The sequence below is a fragment of the Zootoca vivipara genome, chromosome 1 (genome assembly GCF_963506605.1).
Source record: "Zootoca vivipara chromosome 1, rZooViv1.1, whole genome shotgun sequence".
Classification (NCBI taxonomy): domain Eukaryota; kingdom Metazoa; phylum Chordata; class Lepidosauria; order Squamata; family Lacertidae; genus Zootoca; species Zootoca vivipara.
This window is the reverse complement of record NC_083276.1, coordinates 68130087-68147673: the sequence shown is the minus strand read 5'-3', so window position 1 is coordinate 68147673 and position 17587 is coordinate 68130087. Positions and strand designations below refer to the sequence as shown.

Here is a 17587-nt window from a genome sequence, read left to right as displayed (position 1 = left end):
TTGGGTCTCTCTCCAGCTGTTGTTGGACGACAATTCCCACCATCCCTAGCTAGCAGGACCAGGGGTCAGAGCTGGTGGGAGTTGTCGTGCAACAACAGCTGGAGACCCAAGTTCGAGAAAGACTGCCGTAAGGAGACAGATGACGTCATAGTTACAGGAGAAAGCTGTATGGCATCTTTGAACCTGTCCTTCAGTTACCTGAGCTGCTGCAGCATACTGGGCGGCATGAGAAGGCAAACACACTGTTGAAGCCAATCTGGTACTCCTGCTGGTGTATCACAAAGACCTCGCCGCTCCCTTGCCACTCTCCATCCTGGTATGTAGCAGTTACATGGACAAACATGGGACCAAGTCAGTACCTTTTCAGTGTAAAGATGAAGGGGTTAACTAAGTCTTACCAGTTAATCATCTGAGTTTTAAAGTTTACATAACATTTCATATTGCAGAAGCCTGCAGTTTCATTTAAAATGTAAGAAACAAAGGCATGCTGATCATTGCTGGAAGTAAAGGCAATTTTGAATATTTTGTATTCCATCCCTCTAGTATAGTAATGAATTCAGAACCAAAATACCTCGAAGAGGGGCCAAGTTCTAGCTGTTCTTATGAGGGTTTGGGGGATGGGAAACCTGGTGGTTGATCTTTCTTACATAGAAGGATCATAGAATCATAGAGTTGGAAGAGACCACAAGGGCCATCCAGTCCAACCCCCTGCCAAGCAGGAAACACCATCAAAGCATTCTTGACATATGCCTGTCAAGCCTCTGCTTAAAGACCTCCAAAGAAGGAGACTCCACCACACTCCTTGGGAGCAAATTCCACTGCTGAACAGCTCTTACTGTCAGGAAGTTCTTCCTAATGTTTAGGTGGAATCTTCTTTCTTGTAGTTTGAATCCATTACTCCATGTCCGCTTCTCTGGAGCAGCAGAAAACAATATTTCTCCCTCCTCTATAAAAAAATGCCTTCAGTAGCACCTTAAAGACCAACTAAGTTTTTATTTTGGTATGAGCTTTGGTATGCATGCACACAAAAGCTCATACCAAAATAAAAACTTAGTTGGTCTTTAAGGTGCTACTGAAGGAATTTTTTTATTTTGTTTCGACTCAGACCAACACGGCTACCTACCTGTAACCTCCTCTATATGACATCCTTTTATATATTTGAACATGGCTATCATGATGAATGCTGTTATTTGTTGTGAAGTATGGTGAAGCATCCTTCTCTTCCATATCACTAGGTGAGACAGAAAATGGAAGAACAGGTAGCCCAGAAGTCATCTGAGCTAGAACAGTACTTGCTGAGAGTCCAGGAACTCGAGGAAATGTATAAACAGCTACAGGAGGCCTTGGAGGATGAAAAACAGGCACGTCAGGATGAGGAGACTGTCAGGAGACTTCAGGCCAGGTCATTATATATCTTTATAGGAATAAGAATAAAATCTTTGAGAGAGTTGCCATTCATGTATCTAATAGAGTGGAATGCTTGAAGAGAGATAGATTTGGAAAGTGACAACGCAACCTGAATATCTCTGCAGTCAGGCAGAATTCTCTTGTCCTTGATTCATTGTATTTCTGCCTCTGGCATTCAGTAGTGTGGGTGGCAGCGAACTGAGTCTCTCAGCCCAGAGTTGTCTGTCAGTCCATCCCATGGGAATCGGCTAATCTTATATGGGGGAACATGAAACCCTCCCACTGACCTGTTCTACGCAACTCTTTATTAGTTCTGGAGAATAACTCTGTCTATTTTTGATTGTTAATCAAATAGATAGTGTTGTTCCTAATGTATACACTCTTTCCCAATCACTATAAACTCTTTCTAGACTACTGGAGGAAGAGTCTACCAAGAGAGAAGAACTGGAGAAATGGCATTTTGAGCAGCAGCAGGCCATTGAGGTGACTGAAGCAGAGAAGCAGGAGTTGGAAAACCAGGGAATGATGAAGGAACATGCTCTTCAAGTTGCCCTGCAACAGTTAGAACAACTGGAACTGGATAGGAAGGAAGCACTGGAACAATATGAGGTGAGCTAGTGCACTATTTTAGGTAGTAAAATGTTTGGGCAGTGGCACTAGCAGAAATCTTCTATCATTTGAGTATCCATGTATTGTTAATGCTTAAACCAATCTAATCTTGCTTTAGGAGGTCAAAAAGAAGTTGGAAGTTGCAGCAAACAAGACCAAGAGTTGGAAAGATAAAGTTGCTCACCACGAGGGATTAATTCGATTAATTGAACCAGGTAGGAAAGTACAGTTTTCATTCATGAATCCACACATGAGTGCTGCTATTTTTATCTCCAGTAACCTATTGTGGTTTCCAAGAAGTCTGAACTGTTACTGAGTCAGCCTGGGCTGCACTTCCTGTTAGTGAACTGGGAAATGCTGCAGACTGGAAAACATGATTTTTATTTTTATTTTTAAATCTGAATAAAGGGGACTGTGCTGCAAACAAACAATGCCAGATGAGATTGTAGGCAGCTGCATGGCAAGACTCCTCACAAGCACTCTTTGGTAGGGGTTTCCCCCCTATTTAAATGGTATATTGCATTTATTTTATACAGTAGGATCATAACTTACACGCATTTAACCTGGGTGATCACAGCTTTATGCGTTTGGTGGCCAGCAACCTGATATCACACATCTTAAATGCATGCAAGACAGGGAGCTAAAAGCTGTCAGAAATGCTTACTGGGCTCTGGGAGCATCTTAAAAGCTCTTTATGCACTGGGTTTTCCCACTGCGGAAAGCACTTTTAAGCTCTCAGACTCTTAACAGGCTCAGGGAAGGTCTTGTGCAGACTCTGGGAGGCTCCCACGAGATCTCCCAGAAACCTCCCAGAGCCCAGTAAGAGGGGTGGAGAATTTAAAAGCTCTTTGTCTTGCATTGTGAGCCAGGCCCACTCGGTGTGCTGGCTTCAGAAAAGTAGAGATGTTTGTGTGTTAGTGTGGTTCTGGGGTTGTTCTGACTGTATGCAATTTTGGCTTTACACACAGTCCCCCGGAACATAATCTCTGCATAAGAAGTGATCCTACTGTAATTATATTTTATAAGCCACCTGGGATAGCTTGTCAAGGAAGTGAAATGAAATTAATAAAGAAAATGGCAAATCCTACATGGTAGCACAATCCCATTTTTGTTTTGACTATTTCTATAACGTTTCACATTCCAGCTGTGGTGGAGATCATACTCTAGTTTTGTTCTTATCAGCTATGAGATGCATTTTAGTTCAATTTGAGCTTCAGCAGGGTACTTCTTAGTGTTTTTCCTGAAGCGAGGAAGTTGCTGTTTCAATTTCCTGTTTAATCATCCTTGTTGAGTAAAAACATAATGAAGGAAATATGTGATATATCAGCAAGCACTAACCATTCCTATGAGCTTAATCTATTGGTTCAGCAAGAGTCAGGTTTCTGAGTTAAATTCTGATAAGAGATATGCTGCTGCTTCAGTTGGCATTAGGGTAAGAGCTTCTCTATTACTCACTATGATCCAAAGACTATTTGAAAAGCTGGTGGATCTTGGAGAATTGGCTCTGACACATCATTACTAAACAAATTTATTTGACAGAATTTCCGCAAAATAGAATTAAACAGATTTCCAAGAAAATGTGCTTGAGATAAAATCCTGTTCACGCTTCCATAGTAATTTATTTATAAAATCCATATCTTGCTTGTTCTGTAAAGCAAAAGTTCAATACAATTTACAGTAACACAAACCCATTAATTCTTAAATATTTTCCCCATGAAAAGCCCAGAACAGTACTTGACTGATATTGGGCAATCGTTCCCTATATTTCTGGGGTTATTTGACGTCCATGGCTAATATTAACCATTTGTAAATACATACATACTATGAGTGGACATCTCATAAACGAAGCACAGGTTGGAGAGAAGGCTGATAATTCCTGACTCCAGGTGGCCCATTGGTGCAAACTACAGCTTGTGTACTGAGAAACTGGGCTCCAGGTAGCACAGCATGAAAAAAGGAAGATGTGATTAGCTAACTTTTTGCCTAGCTACATAGGTGCTGTGTAGTTCGTATATTAGGGCTCTTCATTGTAGAATGACTACAAGCCATTATTTTAACATTCTTAACACAGCAACTATTCTCAAATCATTTTAGGATGGTGGCTAGAATATTGTCTATCAGTCTTGGAAGCCTGGGTTCAAATCCCAACCTCATAGGCTTTAGAGAGCATCAGCCACGATCTTCAATTCTCAGTTCACCGTTTGGAAAATAGGAATGACAACGGAATTAGGTGCATGACATTTTGGGGATGAGAAGGATAATGTTTGCAAAAAAGGTCAAACACTGAAAAGTTATATTCTGGTTTAATAATAGGCACAGTTCTACAGAATTATAACGATCAGGTCCGATTTCGAACTTGCTATATAATTTTGAAAAATCTATCACCCTGAAATGAAAATGATATGAACATTGTTTGCTAGATCAGAAACCAAAGATTTCTGGGATTTCATGGGATGCACATCCAAGTGCCGAGATCTCTGTCCATGTGCATTACTTTCGATGGCATCTATATTATGGCACAACTTATTGCAAGTAACTAAGCAAGGCCAGATCTGGAATGGGTCATACCTATTTAAAGTACTACAAGTAACATATTGTGTCTTATAGGTTCCAAGAATCCTCACTTGATCACAAACTGGGGACCAGCAGCCTTCACTGAAGCTGAACTTGAGCAGAGAGAGAAGAGTTGGAAGGGGAAAAGGGGCACTTCTGAGCAATGAACGTTGTGTGTGTGTGTGTGTGTATAAGAAATCTAAAAGGAATAATTTTATACCAGCTTTGTTTCAAGGTTTCCATGAACAAGTTGCACCAGATTACAAAATATTAAATGCCTGGTGCACATTAATATCTAATGCATTTTCATGCTTGTACATACAGGGAGCATTATTATAGCAGAATTGGCAGGAGGTCAAAAGTGTCGGTTTTCTGCACACGAATTGTGTTTGAAATGAATTCTGTCGATCAGTGGTTCTCATACTTTTTCCTCCATGGACTGCTTGAAAATTGCTGAGGATCTTTATGGCTCACTCAGTTTTGTTTTATTTTACTTTTTGCACGTAGTGGCAATTGTAATGCACTGCATTAGATACTGAATGACTTTTAAATTGCATTTAAATTGCTTCTTTTAATTCTTATACATTGTATTTTATTGTATTCCATAGAATTCAAACTGTAATGCAATAGAATATGATTTAAGAATTAAAGGAAACAATTAAAAATCAGTATGAATATTGAATGCAACAGACATGCCAGCGCCTGTTCAACCACATATCCACAGACCACCTGAATGAAGCTTATGGAACACCAGTGATCCATGGACTACCGTTTGGCAACCCCTGGTATAGATGAGGAAAATATGGGGGTTCTGATACTGACTTGATTTTTAGAATTTGGCACTGGCTTAAGGGAAGGAGAAGTGAAACAAGGCCCAATTGAAATACCTTTTCAGCTAACAAACTTTGAACTGGTTTGAGGCTGTAAAATATTATGTAAATTTTTCATCTCTGCATGCTACCACAGTCCACAGTCTCCTGGAGAAACACAGTAGCTTTAGCCGCTAAAACTGTGTGTTGAAATTCCCCATAATTCCTTTCTCTGTAGATATTGGGTGCTATTTCAGGAAAACAACTTTGTGGGAGTAGCACCTGAATCTTAACAAGTTTGAAGTGTGTAAGGAGAAAGTGGGTGATTAGCAGTACTTTAAGCAGCACCTGGGCTTTGTTTGATTTTTCATCTTTTAGCAGTAGCTATCTGCAAATTTTGGACAACTGTTTGCAGTTTTTAGGAATATATGTTTTGTCTTTCTTGGGAGAAACCTTTTGTCAGAATTCTGGCAATCCTGTTCTATTTCTAGGAAGTCTGCTTAGGAATTCTTAGCCTAATACTGGCAAAGTGTACCCCTGAACATTTCACTTAACATACATTTAAATAATGTTTGTATTAGGAATTCTTATATGCAGTATTCCTGCTGCCTGTCTACCTTTGATAAACTCAAAAATTACAGTGCCAGGAAACCTGAAATATTGATGTGCTGGGGAGATTTCTCCCTCCCCTTGGGTGTGTGCTAAACTTTTCAGATCAAGCATTGTGCTTCAAACATATATCACTTAAGAAAAATCAGTATTGAATCTCTCTCTCCCTCGCTCTTACACACACACACACACACACACACACACACACACACATAATTTATACATATTCACTGTAGACTTGCATTGCTCAAACTTTTGATACCTGAGAAGCAGTCTTTCTTTCTGGGTTAAAATTAAAGGCATGCTTTGTTCTTCACTTAGATATATATCTCCATTCAGCTTTCAAAATAATGGACAGTATAATCTCTGCAACTGCAGGATAATAGTGTCCAATCCTACCTGCCAAGTGTTCCACACTCCCTTTTACCCAGTGAGTAATGGGTAGGGGTGGCACTGTGCTTTCTTGGGCAGTGCTAATGTTTCTAGGATTCCTCCTCCCTCTACTGTGCTGTAGGCTTTAAAGAATCTTGGAGTGTTGCTTGGGATGTTGCTGCAGCTCATATATTGGAGCAAAAAGGGAATCACTGCTGCATTGGGTGGCAGATGTTTTTGCCATAGCGGCTTAGTTTTTCAGGACACATTTTGTCAGTCCTTCTCATGGTGTACAACTTGGGAATTACTGCTGACAGTAGGCGTTTCTTTGACTGAAACAATTTGTGTAACTTACTATGAAAGTCTATGGATGCAAGCCTGTGTGCATACTTACCTGGGAGTAAGTCCCACTGAACCTACTGGGTCTTATTTCCTGAATAAACATGCAGAGGATTGCATTGTTTGCTAACCAACTACTTCTTGAATTACAGACACCTGCTCATGCAAATTGTTAACTAACTGTCCTTGCTTACCAAACTTGTACAGTTTTTCTGTACAGCCTGAATATTGGTGCAGCTAATACTTGGTAAATTATTTTGACATAAATGTAAAATTTAATATTTTATACTTAAGTATTTGAATATATAATAGTATGTATTATTCAATTATTTGTGCCTTCCTACCACAGGAACAAAAAGTGATAACCTTGAAGTAGGGTCTGTTCTCTGGAGCTCATGGCAGGCAGCGGGGTGCACAGAGGCAGAACTATGCAGCTCTTTCTATTCATTTGACTGGGATATACAAGAGTGTTTCATGTAAGTTGTCTTGAAGTTCATGGATTCTATCCAGTAGTAATGCCGGCTGAAGTGTGATCCCCATGCCCAGTGATTTTGGACTTTTACCAAGTAAGACAGGAGAGCATCAGCTATATTGGGATACTTGTGTAATTAGGTTATTTTTTTGTTTTATTAACTGATTTTTTAATTTAAAAAATCAACAAATGGTTATGTGCATGAATATTAATGAAATCCAGTTTCTCAGACTTTTAGTTGCTGTACAATAAGCATTCTTTTTATGCTGATGATGCATTCACATTGAATTACCAATACTGTACTAGCACTATTGTACTTGGTTAAAATCTGAGAAACAAGTTGGGATTGTATTTATGATGTCCAATTTAATGTGTAGTTTTAAGTTGCATTAGGTAATCTAACCATTAATATTTTTCCTTACTGCAGTAGTATATTGTAGCAGTTTAAGGAAGCACCAGTAATTCTTGTTTTCACATGTTCTGTTCATTTTTACTAGAGCATCTATTAAAACGAATTAAGTGTAATTTCCTTGCTTTCATTCATCTCTTAATAGGTCAGGGGTGGGGTGGGATAAATAGCATTAAATATCAAACTGAATGAAGAACATATTGCATCTTACAGGCACACTTCACCTTTATGTCTTAGGTAATACATGTCTGTATTACATCTCTTGTAATACATGTCTGAATTGTGTTGATACTTGAAGCCACTTCACACAATGACATAAACCCACATGTGTCTTGGTTGTAACATGAAACCCTGTGATAGAGATTTTGATGATCACAGTCTTTAATTCAGCAACACTGGAGCATGTTATGGAGTTTAATTGGGTGCACCTCTGTTAAGATTCTTAAGCGAACAAGATGTGGGCAGTTTCACCCACAGTTGATAGGGGAGGACCTACACAGACTCTGTGACCCCTTCTATTTTATATGTATCTTAATTCCTTCAAGAGATGGAATCAGGGCCGTCTTAAGCATATCGGGTGCCATGGTGCGAAGTTTGCTCCGGTGGCCCCCCCCGCCCCGTTTCCCACTGCGGCTGTCTGGCAGGCGCAGCGCCACTGCAGCGGGGGTGCCCCCCTGGCAGCCCTGCGCCACCCAGCCTTGCCTTAGAGCCGGCCCTGGATGGAATATTTATCCTTTCTCCTGTGCTTAGCCATCGGTTAATGGAAGAGCATATCCATTGCAACATAGAAGCTTCTGGGCAAAGTGTCTGGCAGGAGGTAGACCTCTGCCTGATACTGTGAACTATGGCTGTCAGATGGATTAGCCACTACTGGGATGGGTGAAATTATAGTCTGTGTCCTATATAAGGCAGTGAGTGTTTTGGGGTCCTCACCCACGACTTGCGGGCCACTTGAAGAACTTTTTACTTCGCTGGGATACTTCTCTGCTTCTCTCCAGCTCCGTCTTCCCATTCTATCTTCTGTTCCGAGGTTCTTGTTGACCTCAGCTGAATCATCTTCATTGTGTCTTACTCAGAGAAAAGTCATAGCCATTTGGTGGTGCTGAATAAGCATTTTCAGTCCTCATAGAGACCACACCATTTAGCCTCTGGTTCCATCAGTCTCCTGTATGCCTATTCTGTAGATTAGCAAAATAATGGTGCAGGCAAAGTGCTGCAGATTGCTTCTTCCTCTTCTTTGGCGATCACTCGTAGCTGAGTAAGATTGTCTTCCATAAACACAATTTTAACAATGAGTCTGTAAGTGACTGTGGATGCCAATTCTGGACCCACACGTCCTTCCACAGTGGGGACATTGGTTCTCGGGCGGGAGTTGATCATGGTGTGGATTTGCCAAGCGTGCCTTCCCCGTAGCACGTTTCTCCCTTGGGTTCTGAGTTCGAATGTCTTCAAAACCCATGACACCTTTGGTAAAGGCTGTTCTCCAACTGGAGCGCTCGCAGGCCAGTGTTTCCTAGTTGTCGGTGTTTATACTACATTTTTAAAGATTTGCCTTGAGACAGTCTTTAAATCTCTTTTGTTGACCACCAGCATTACAGTTTCCATTTTTAAGTTCGGAATAGAGTAGTTGCTTTGGAAGACGATCATCAGGCATCTGCAGAACATGACCAGTCCAACGAAGTTGATGTTGAAGAATCATTGCTTCAGCACTGGTGATCTTTGCTTCTTCCAGTACACTGATATTAGTTCGCCTGTCTTCCCAAGTGATGTGTAAGATTTTTCAGAGACACGGTTGATGGAATCTTTTGAGAAGTTGGAGATGGCGTTTGTAAGTGGTCCATGTTTCACAAGCATACAGTAAGGTTGGTAGTACAATAGTTTTGTAAACAAACATTTTGGTTTCCCTGCAAATTTCCCAGTCCTCAAACACTCTGCACTTTAATCAGGGGAAAGCTGCACTCGCAGAGCTCAGGCTATGCTGGATTTTGGCATCAGTGTTGACCCTTGTGGAAAGATAACTGCCTAGGTAGGAAAAGTGATCAACATTTTCCAATGTTACACCATTGAGTTGGATTTGTGGCGCTGCAGAGGGGTTATTTTGTACTTGTTGGTGCAGCACTTTGGTTTTTTGGATGTTGAGCGATAGGCCAAGCTTTTCGTAAGCTTCTGCAAAGATATTTAGGATGGTTTGGAGGTCATCCTCTGAGCATGCACACATTACGTTGTCATCAGCATACTGAAGCTCTATGAAGGAAGTTACAGTAACCTTACTCTTTGCTTTCAGCCTGCTCAGATTGAAGAGCTTTCCATCTGTTCAATATATGATTTCTACCCCAGTGGGGAGTTTCCCTTCAACAAAGTGTAAGATCATGGCAATGAAAATAATGAATAGAGTTGGGGCAATAATACAACCCTGTTTAACACCTGATCCCACTGTGAATGGTTTACTTTGAGAGCCATTGTTATCTGCGATTGTTGCTGTCATATTATCATGGAGGAGCTGAATGATGTTTATAAATTTATCTGGGCAGCCAATTTTCAGAAGGACAGTCCACAGGGCATTACAATTTACAGTGTTGAAAGCCTTAGTCAGGTTGATAAATGCCATATACAGGGGCTGGTTTTGCTCTCTGCATATTTCCTGAAGCTGTAGAGCGGTGAAAATCATGTCCACTGTCCCCCTAGAAGTCCGAAAAACATTTTGGGATTCAGCAAGGGTCACCTCAGATATTGTTAAGAGATGGTTTGCTAAGATCCTTGCAAGAATTTTGCTGGTCGCAGCTAATAGAGAGATGCCTCAATAGTTTCCGCAATCAGCTCTGTCACCTTTTTTTAAGAAAAGAGAATGATAATTTTGGCATCCCTAAAGTCTGCTGGGATCACTTCTCCTTCCCAGATTTTTTCCACGATGGCTATCAAGATTATACCTCAACGCAGGCTTCAAGGAAGGAAACCAAGGCACAAAATGAACACTCAAGCCCTTCAAGATCCCTTTAAGCAGGATTGCTTCCAAACGACTCTTAAGGACCATCTGCTTTCAGAATTCTCTGATAACATCGAGGAACACTGGATCAAGCTAAAAGCATCCATTATTTCCAGCCTGCACTGCGCTGGAAAGAACACTACCAACATCTCCTTAACCCTTACTTTCCAAGTCCCGGACTGCAGAATCTGGGACCGGCAGCTGTGTGACACCGGAAGTTGCGTCAACGTAATTTCCGGTGTTGTTTTGCCCTTCTATGGGCACCAAAAATGGCCGCCGGCGGCTTCGAAAGTCGCTTCTACGCATGTCAGGAAGTGCGTCAACGCAACTTTCGGTGTCGCTCTGCCCATCTATGGGCACCAAAAATGGCCACCACCGACACCGGAAGTCACGTCTATGCACTTCCGGACATGCGTAGATGCGACTTTTGAAGCCGCCAGCGGCCGTTTTTGGTGCCCATAGAAGGGCAAATCAGAAAAAAAATGGCCGCCGGCAGGAGAAAATAACGGAGAAAAACGGGAGACGAAGTGATACGGGGGACCACCGGAAAAAGGTAAGTAAATACGGGGGTTTCCCGGGGAAAATGGGGTACTTGGCAGCTATGCCTTAACCACAACTCCCCTGTAGCTGCTGAGGTCCTCTCACAAATTCCACAAAAACAAGTTAGAGATGAGTTTGCAGTATCTCCAAATCTGGGAGAGTTGTGTACAGCTATTAACCAAATGAAAAACAACAAAGTCAGTGGATCTGATGGGATACCTGCCGAAATCTTCAAAGTGGGTGGAATTGAACTTACACAACAACTTCACAAGCTGCAGATTGCATACCTATCAGCATTCATGTCGAAATGCAGTCTTCACAACTATTAGAGGTTCAAAGGTGGGCAGCCTCAATTAGTGTCATACTAGCCCAAAGCTGCCCAGTGAATTTCATGATGGAGGAGATTTAAGCCCTGTCCTTCCCAAAATTGTAGGAAAAAACCTTGATGCATCCGTTGTCATAAACTGTCCCCTAGTGGTGATATGCTAAAGGAGGAATGCATTGCACAAGAATGAATTTATTCAACTGGCATGTAAACAGAAGTCAGTCTTATTGACTTATGCCTGAAGCCAAATTCAACCCAGTTAGAATCAGTAAGCGAAAACCTGCCTACTCAAAATAGCTGACTGGCAAAACCAGACATTCACTATGCCACCCCACCCATTGTAACAAAGATTGCCTTGTAATACACAGCAAGAGCTGATAAGCTTAGAAGTTTTCATCATTGGAACTGCACACTTGTTTCAGTTGAGTAAGAGCTTTACTTGATAGGCTTATTTGATTCTAAGGGACACACTCATGATCTTTGCACCTGCACAAAAGCCATTCAGCATAAGGTTATATTCTGTCTCTGCAACAGAGGTAAGGAGCCTATGATCCTCAAGATGTTACAACTCCCTTCATACCTAATCCTTGGCTAAACTGGCTGGGAGTCCCAACAGCATCTGGAGGGCCAAATACTTCCTATTCCTGCCCTATATGACACATGCATGCATGCATGCATGCATACATACATACATACATACATACATACATACATACATACATACTGTGTGTGTGTGTGTGTGTGTAACATCATGGGGCAAGCATTCTAAATGATGAGAATTAAGGCTGCAGAGCTAAGCATACCTAAGCCCAGTGATTTCAATCTGGCCTTACAAATTTCAATGAGTTAAGGGTTACCCCGTGGCACAGGACTGGGCTGCATATCCCATACTGTTTTTAAGCTTCTCCCTGGCCCAACACTGTGAAGTAGCAGTGGCATAGTATGTCTTCAGATGAGCAAGATCTATTTGGAAAGAAATGTATAAACATCACAAGCCCCACAAGAAGAACTACTACATAGAATAGGTTTTCAGCAGCTTTATCCTAGGTTGTTAACATGAAGTGGTCACAACTGAACATCAGTTTATATCACACGTGTAAGAATTGTGATTTCTTTGAACTGGCCCCACATCTCTGTAATGTTTCGCCATCTGGGATCTGTCAGGTACCACCATTCTAGATCTTTTGCAAAACCAGACGATGTATCTGTTTTCTTTGATTTACTTTTGAGATTGCTTGCTGGATTGATGGTTTTAGTTGTATCTTGTTACTGGATTTTTAACATTTGGGGAGCTGATTGGTTTGTTATTTATTTCTGGTTTTATTAAGTTTATGTTGTTGTAGCCTATTATATCTTGCAAGCCAACTTGATAGGTCTTTTGCCCTTAAAGGTGACCTACAATATTTTAAATCATCATAATCTTTTGCTAGCTGCAATGTTTAGGGGTGCTTTGACTTGAAACATTGGGCACACTGCTCCCCTTTTGGAACAGGTTAATTCTGGTTAGAGCAGAGCTTTCCAAACCTTCTCTGGGTGAGAGGGTGTCCATTTTTGTTAGTGGTTTGTCGTGTCAATAAATTTCAAGTGCTGGGATCTTCTCAAACCTTTTAGAAGAAAAGTGTCTTTCATGAGTGGGGAAGGGCCATGGCTCAGTGAAAGAGTACAAACTTTGCACAGAAAAGGCCCCAGGTTCAAACTCCTGCCGTCTCCAGGTAGTGTTGAGAAAGATCCTGCTTGAAACCTTGGATTGCTGCTGCCACTCATTGAAGACAAGACTGAGTTAAATGGGTCCATTAGCTGGTTTGGTATAAGGTCTATGAGCAAAAAACATTAGAAAAGTATTTTGTTTTGAAATATGAAGCCAGCACATGAATTGGTGCACTTTCGGGTCCTGTTTTTATTCCATGGACAATGCCTCAGCTTTGCCTACACATAGAACTAGCAGCACGTCATCCTGGCATTTTAATACTGTACACTGTTACGATGAGACAATGTGTGCCTATTACCAGAAATGTCTTGCAGGCAATGTTGGCCTATTATGCTGAAGCCGTAAAGTTAAACCATAGTATACAGCTGCCCTGATGGAATTTCAGATATGATAAGAGAGACCTGTTCAGATAAACTTCCTTTATCAACATAAATCCAGTGAGAACTTACACATTTGTCACTGAGATGGCACCTTTCCTTTATGTTTTTCTCTTTCATATCAAATCTGATGCAGCCTGCCTTTCTCCTACAGTTCCTCATCAGTATCTAAACACATATATTATTTCCCTCCAGAAGATTACATTATTGCAGCCAGCACCCTTGCAGTGGCATTCTTTGCATTCTCTAATTGCGCTCAAAACAATAGTTGCTTGCCAATTGTTGTTCTGGCAATGGAGTTAATTATAGAGGAACACCTACCAGCTGTCTGTACTGGTTGACTTTGCCTGGCTGCAGGCTAGAAAATCTGACTGGGTGAAAGGGCAGCAGTGATTATGTTTCTTAGAAAAGTCGTGCTGTTTAAAATAAAGCGTGTTTTGAAGCACGTTCTCACTTTTGTCTTAGAATGTTCTAATAGGATCTTTGAAAAATGTTGAGCCACAGCTATATAGGCTTTATCCTTACGCTTGTACTAGCTGTCCCTAGACATGAAAGCTCAACACCAGTCCCATCCACTGGCCACAAAGAACAGGGAGGGAAGGGAATTAAGGGTGGTGGAGGTGTGCAGGAACCATCTTTATTTTCTTACATTGATGCACATGAGGATGGAGGATTTGCTCCTATCTGTACCGAGATGGAGGGGTGTGTGTGTGTGTGTGTGTGTGTGTGTGTGTGTGTGTGTGTGTAGGGACCAGAATGCACATTCTAGCTTAGGCAAAAAGCCCTATGCATTAAGAGGGGAGATGTTGAAACAAATAAGGATTATGGAGGTGAGGTTAGGGGCAAAATGGAGTGTGAGAGGTAGGGGGCACCAACTTTGGCATTGCACAGGGCACCACTGAAATTTGAGACCCCAGGGTCTGCTACTGCCAAAACTTTAGGTATGTATGGTTAAAGTCGATTAAGGGGTTTGGTTATCCTAACATAGGCAACTTCTAAGAAGAATAAGACTCTTTGTAGTTTGGGAAGTGTCAGTGAAAACATTTAAGAGTGTGGGATGAATGATTAATGGGCAGACGTATAACCACCCTACAAGCAAATCAAGATAAATGTTCATTGGTGCATCATCTTCCAGTAAACAAAGCAAAACAAATGCCCATAGGCTAATCTCAGTGTAAACTTTGTGTATGGAAAGCAGGATGGATAAACGGGTCACCTGGAGGAGCCGTTTGATTACCAGGCAAATGGAATGAGCTGCTCAACCCATCCTGAGTTTCACTCTGAGAGCTGGCCTAGAGCAGCTTGCATCTCCTGGCTGTGGCAAGGGGCCAGACGCTGTCCAGAATCATTATTCATGAATTACCTTGTGCTCAAATTGCCAAAGGTTTCATTAGGTTCCATGCAAATTAAGCACAGCCTTTGGCTGTCTGAAATTACATCAAGATGCATGGAAAAGCAAAGGAGGCCTTAAAGCTGCTCATTATTGCCTTCTTAATAATTTACAGATATGCAATAATAGATTATGCAGCTGTAAATCAAGGCTGGGGAAGACCGTTCAGGTGTTCTGAACAACACTTGTCACCATCCCTGCCCATTGACCATGATGGCTCAGGCTGGTAGATGTCCAGCAACATCGCAGGGTGGCGGGAGGTTGATTTGGGTTTTTGTATGTTATTTGTGGTTTAAGATTGTGATCTGGCCTGCTGTATACACTAAATGCAAGTTGCAAGACCTGTGGATATGATTGATTGATTGATTTATTATTATGGTTCTTGACCAGCACACATAAATATGCGATACATAAAAGCAATAAAAGAAAACAAGAATATCTAAAAATAGACAATAAGCATAAGTTTTAACAATTGGTTAAAATAAAGCTAATTAAAAGGAGTATTACTACTTAGGGAGGTAGACTGCAGCAGTTAATGTCACTGGATCCTCTTTAGCTAGTCCTGAAGATGTTCTGAGGATATTTGGACACTGCTAATTAGATTGGACCGAATTTTTATGGCTCTAGCACAGAATTTGGCTACCTTCGCTGACACATTAGGGTTAGCGTCGGAAAGAAGCCACTCTATATAGAAATTATCTGAGCGTCCAGGTAGCTCTGCTAGTATGGTGTGGATAAGCTCGCCTCGCACCTCCTCGTAGAAGCAGCATCGCAGAAGTATATGGCCGATAGATTCCACTTCTCCTGATCCGCACAGGCAGCATCTCTCACATAGAGGGATCCGTTTGTACTTGGATATGCTTGGCTTTCATCCAATTTATTTTCAGATTTTTAAGAAGACGCAGCAGTTTATGAGCACTAGATGGCAGACGCAGCCTATGAAACAAGTTCAGCATGAGTAAGTTTTGAAGGGAAGGAGGGCTAGGCAGTCACTTGATAGATCTATTCCCTTTACAGAGCAGCGGGGATCTTTTTTCAAGTGTTTTTTCTTTTAATGCTGAACACTAAATTGTCTTTAGCCACAGAAATTATTCCAGAATAAGCAATGGATGAGTTGACCAAGCAGCAGTTGGTATTACCAAAACAAAGAAAAAGAAAAAAGGAAATGTCTTAGGGTACACATAGGATCTTATGGTCAGTAGTTGGAGGTATGATGTATTTAAGGGCCACATAATCATCTATTCATTTATTTTATTGTGATATGTGAAAGCCTTGGATTTTTCAAGAAGACTAAGGACTTGACTAGACAATAAACGGAAGGAACTGACTGAATGAATGTGCAGAACACCTGTGTTTACTGGTGTCCTCTTACTGGCATAATTGTACATAATGTGGCTTAACATACAGAGAACTGAGGCACCACACACACACACACACACACACACACACACACACACACACAATCACTTTAAAAACCAATAAAATGCACACATAAAAAGATATAAAGCGCAGGGTAAAAGTAGTCCTTCAACAAGTGACTGAAGTAAGAAAACATCCAATATTTACAATGTCCAGGGTAGTTACCCATGTTCTCTTCACTCAAGAGGGTACTGATCCTTCCATATTCTGTTTGAGAAGTATATTTGGTTTTCACATAGTACAAGCAGTGAGATTATAGATCTAGTTTAAACACCAAGAGAAGGCTCTCTCACATATGTAAATTTTGTTCTGCATACTATATGAAGTCCAGAGGTGTCTGAGAGTGAATTTTAGTTTCCAAATATGGTAAGTTTTCAAATAAGGGTGTTGTCATCGGTGTTTACTTCATTCAGTACTAGCAATGTCACGTTTCACTAATCTTTGCCTTAGCAAAAGGGTTGCCGAGAGTTTAGCCAACTGTGCTAACACTTTATAAGCTCCACTATTTAAAAACACTTCCTCATATTACAGCTGTAAAGTACAATACAAAAGGGAAAGAGCAATTTGCTCTTAATATAGTTTCTGAGCTCCTCTGTTGGCAGAAATGGCTTGCTGGCAGCTTCCACATGATGGAAAAGCCTCTGCCTGCAAACTGAGGCAAAACATGGATATAGGCCTCCATTTCTTAGTATTAGTCTTTGGAAGCAACTGTATACTGGCTGGGAAATCCTCACTGGCCAGAGCACTCACGGGACTTGAGCGCTATTTGTAAATTAAATTCCATTCTATACTGCCGTGGACTCACTTAATAATAGTCCTTCTAAGAGATCCTTACATCACTAGGACATCAAGTTACTCTCCAACACTGCCAACTTGTTCTGTCCTTACAAATGATACATTTTTAGAATATCTCAGTTATAGACTCTTATCTTATTCCCAAGGCTCCTCAAACTCTTGTCTGAAGGACAGGTTCTTGCTCCTTTTGCACAATTAGCCTGATAAGGTAAATCAAAGCACTTCCAGATAAGACCGAGGCACTGCTAGTGGATGGATGGGAGATTGCCTACTCTTGATGGGGTTACACTCCCTCTGAAGGAGCAGGTATTTAGCTTGATGGTAGTTCTGGATCCTTTGCTGTCGCTTGAGGCTCAGGTGGCCTCAGCGGCACAAAGTCTCTTCCATCAGCTTTTGCTGGTGGCCCAGCTATGCCCCTATTTGGACAGGGATAGTCTAACTACTGTTGTCTATGCTCTGGTAACATCTAGG

At 41.3% G+C, this 17587-nt stretch overlaps 1 protein-coding gene across 2 annotated transcripts in view; it reads left to right on the top strand.

Moving 5' to 3' along the window:
* Positions 1–17587, top strand: part of SWAP70 (switching B cell complex subunit SWAP70) — a 108655-nt gene that overhangs the window by 27551 nt on the left and 63517 nt on the right. Inside the window, exons 9-12 of one of the 2 annotated variants that reach the window (XR_009557731.1) lie at positions 1236–1402; positions 1818–2016; positions 2135–2231; positions 4624–7174. Coding sequence is in view for 1 of the 2 variants with exons in the window: in XM_035119357.2 (XP_034975248.1) it covers positions 1236–1402; positions 1818–2016; positions 2135–2231; positions 4624–4736 (576 nt within the window). In the remaining variant the exon portion in view is untranslated. Of the gene's footprint in view, positions 1–1235; positions 1403–1817; positions 2017–2134; positions 2232–4623; positions 7696–17587 lie in introns of those variants that run through there. The other variant, XM_035119357.2, reaches the window with a different exon arrangement.